The sequence below is a fragment of the Palaemon carinicauda genome, chromosome 15 (genome assembly GCF_036898095.1).
Source record: "Palaemon carinicauda isolate YSFRI2023 chromosome 15, ASM3689809v2, whole genome shotgun sequence".
NCBI classification, from domain to species: domain Eukaryota; kingdom Metazoa; phylum Arthropoda; class Malacostraca; order Decapoda; family Palaemonidae; genus Palaemon; species Palaemon carinicauda.
The window spans coordinates 1,087,875-1,090,374 of record NC_090739.1 but is presented as its reverse complement, the minus strand read 5'-3'; the positions used below and the strand labels follow the sequence as shown (position 1 = coordinate 1,090,374).

Sequence of the window (2,500 nt, the reverse complement as noted above, 5' to 3'; positions counted from 1 at the left end):
CTACCGATTCAAGCAACCGATTATTATTATTATTATTATTATTATTATTATTATTATTATTATTATCCAAGCTACAACCCTAGTTGGAAAAGCAAGATGCTATAAGCCAAGGGGCTCCAATAGGAAAAATAGCCCAGTGAGGAAAGGAAATAAGGAAATAAATAAATGAAGAGAACAAATTAACAATAAATCATTCTAAAAAAAGTAACAACGTCAAAACAGACATGTCATATATAAACTATTAACAACATCAAAAACGAATATGTCATAAATAAACTATAAAAAGACTCATGTCCGCCTGGTCAACAAAAAAGCATTTGCTGCAACTTTGAACTTTTGAAGTTCTACCTATTCAATCACCCGATTAGGAAGATCATTCCACAACTTAAAGTGTAAATACACGTTCAAAAAAAGGGTCAAAATTTTGCATCAAAATTTTGATGCAAAATTTGAGTGTGTGTAGGATGTTTTGATGTCAAAATTTTGCTTCAAATATTTTTTTGACATCAAAACGTCCTACACACACTCAAATTTTGCATAAAAATTTTGATATCAAAATTTTGCATCAAAATTTTGACGCTTTTTTTGAACGTGTATGGGTCCCTTTAGTCACAGCTGGAAAAATGCTTGATGGAAAGGGGTAATTTGACGCTGATCACATGCATACATGGTCAGTCTCTATAGTATTGTCACTATCCCTTGCCTCTGCCAATCATGAGCGATCTTTAATTAGCGATTAGGTGTTTAGCTGACCTGAGTATCCCCAAGGTCGAGTATCCCAACCCGTTTTTCTTCACTTTATTATTATCTTATATAAAATTAGACAACGATATCAATTTTAAAAATTGAAACATTCATGAGCGATCTTTAGTTAGCGATTAGGTGTTTAGCTGACCTGAGTATCCCCAAGGTCGAGTATCCCAACCCATTTTTCTTCACTTTATTATTTTCTTATATAAAATTAGACATGGAAATAAATTTAAACATTGAAATACATTCGTTTTCATTTACTTTTTTTAGATCTCCATTGCTCGTTCATCTCATGACATAAGGGCATCAAAATTTCTTGTAATTTTGATATACATCATCGTTATCATCATTTTGCGTTTTCCATTGGAATGTATGCTTATTATGAAGATTAAATATTAATAATAATAATAATAATAATTATAATAATAATAATAATAATTAATAATAATAATAATAATAATAATAATAAACTTACATTTAATTAGGGCATTTTAAATATCAAAACTCCATACGGTAAATGTTAATTTTAGTTAATAATTTTTTGTTACAAAAAAATATAACTACACTTAAAAATTTTCCGTACAAAAAACGGTTAAATCATAGATTAAATGTTGTCCGGCATTTGCCGTTTTTAAAAACAAATATATTGACGTAAAGGATTGATAATACGGTCACCAACCCGTTAAAGATAGTAATAAAGTAGGGTAAAAATTACGGTCTGCTGTATTTTACAAAAATGAGGCTGGGGACAGTATATTTTTACGGAGAATTTCCTATTAAAATTACGGATTTTTAACAGTGTAATTGTACCCATTTAAATATTTTGACGTAGTGTTGATATTACGGTCACCAACCCGTTAAAGATAGTAACAAAGTAGGGTAAAAATTACGGTCGCCTGTATTTTACAAAGTACGACTGAGAACCGAATATTTTTACGGAGAATTTCCTATTGAAATTACGGCTTTTTAACAGTGTAGCAGTACGCATTTAGTGTACACACACACACACACAAACTCACCCATCAAGTAGAATGAACAACAGCTTCGGTCTGTCATCAATTTCGATGGTAGGGTCCTCCTGGCGTTCATCTTCCACGGTATTGGGCAAGGCAGAACATCCGGGTATTAAGACAGGCGAAAGCACGACACACAATAGGCATATCGCCCTTAATGGCAGGCCCATTTTGAAGTACCTGGAAGAAGAGAGTGATATACTGTAATTCAAGGAAAACTATTATCTTTTTTTATGTTAAACAGGCTGATATGTCTCTTTTTTATAGCGACTGTGAAAGATCTATTTTAGTGTTCTTAAAGTGTTTTATTTCAATTGTTCATTACTTCTCTTGTAGTTTACTTATTTCTTTATTTCCTTTCCTCACTGGGCTATTTTTCCTTGTTGGAGCCCTTGGGCTCATAGCATCCTGCTTTTCAAACTAGGGCTGTTGCTTAGCTAATAATAATAATAATAATAATGATAATAATAATAATAATAATAATAATAATAATAATAATAATAATAATAATAATAAGTCTTCTCTAGGGAAAGAACAAAATAAAAAGGTTAGACGAGAAATTTGACAAGTAAGCACTTAATATTGATGAGAGTAAAATTAGATTAGATTAAAAGGAATACAAAATATACATTCTCAGGAATTAGAAACATAGTCTTTCATATATAAACTATAAAAACTTTAAAAAAATAAGAGGAAGAGAAATAAGATAGAAACAAACTTCTCAATTCAACAATAAC

The 2,500-nt window shown here is 30.5% G+C and overlaps 1 protein-coding gene across 2 annotated transcripts in view; it reads right to left on the bottom strand.

Annotated features, from left to right (window-relative positions):
• LOC137654428 (glycerophosphocholine cholinephosphodiesterase ENPP6-like) overlaps positions 1-2,500 on the bottom strand; it is a 50,660-nt gene that overhangs the window by 15,751 nt on the left and 32,409 nt on the right. For both annotated transcript variants that reach the window (XM_068388032.1, XM_068388030.1), the window contains exon 2: positions 1,770-1,943. In XM_068388032.1, coding sequence (XP_068244133.1) covers positions 1,770-1,933 — 164 coding nt within the window. In that variant the 5' untranslated portion in view covers positions 1,934-1,943. The remainder of the gene's footprint in view (positions 1-1,769; positions 1,944-2,500) is intronic.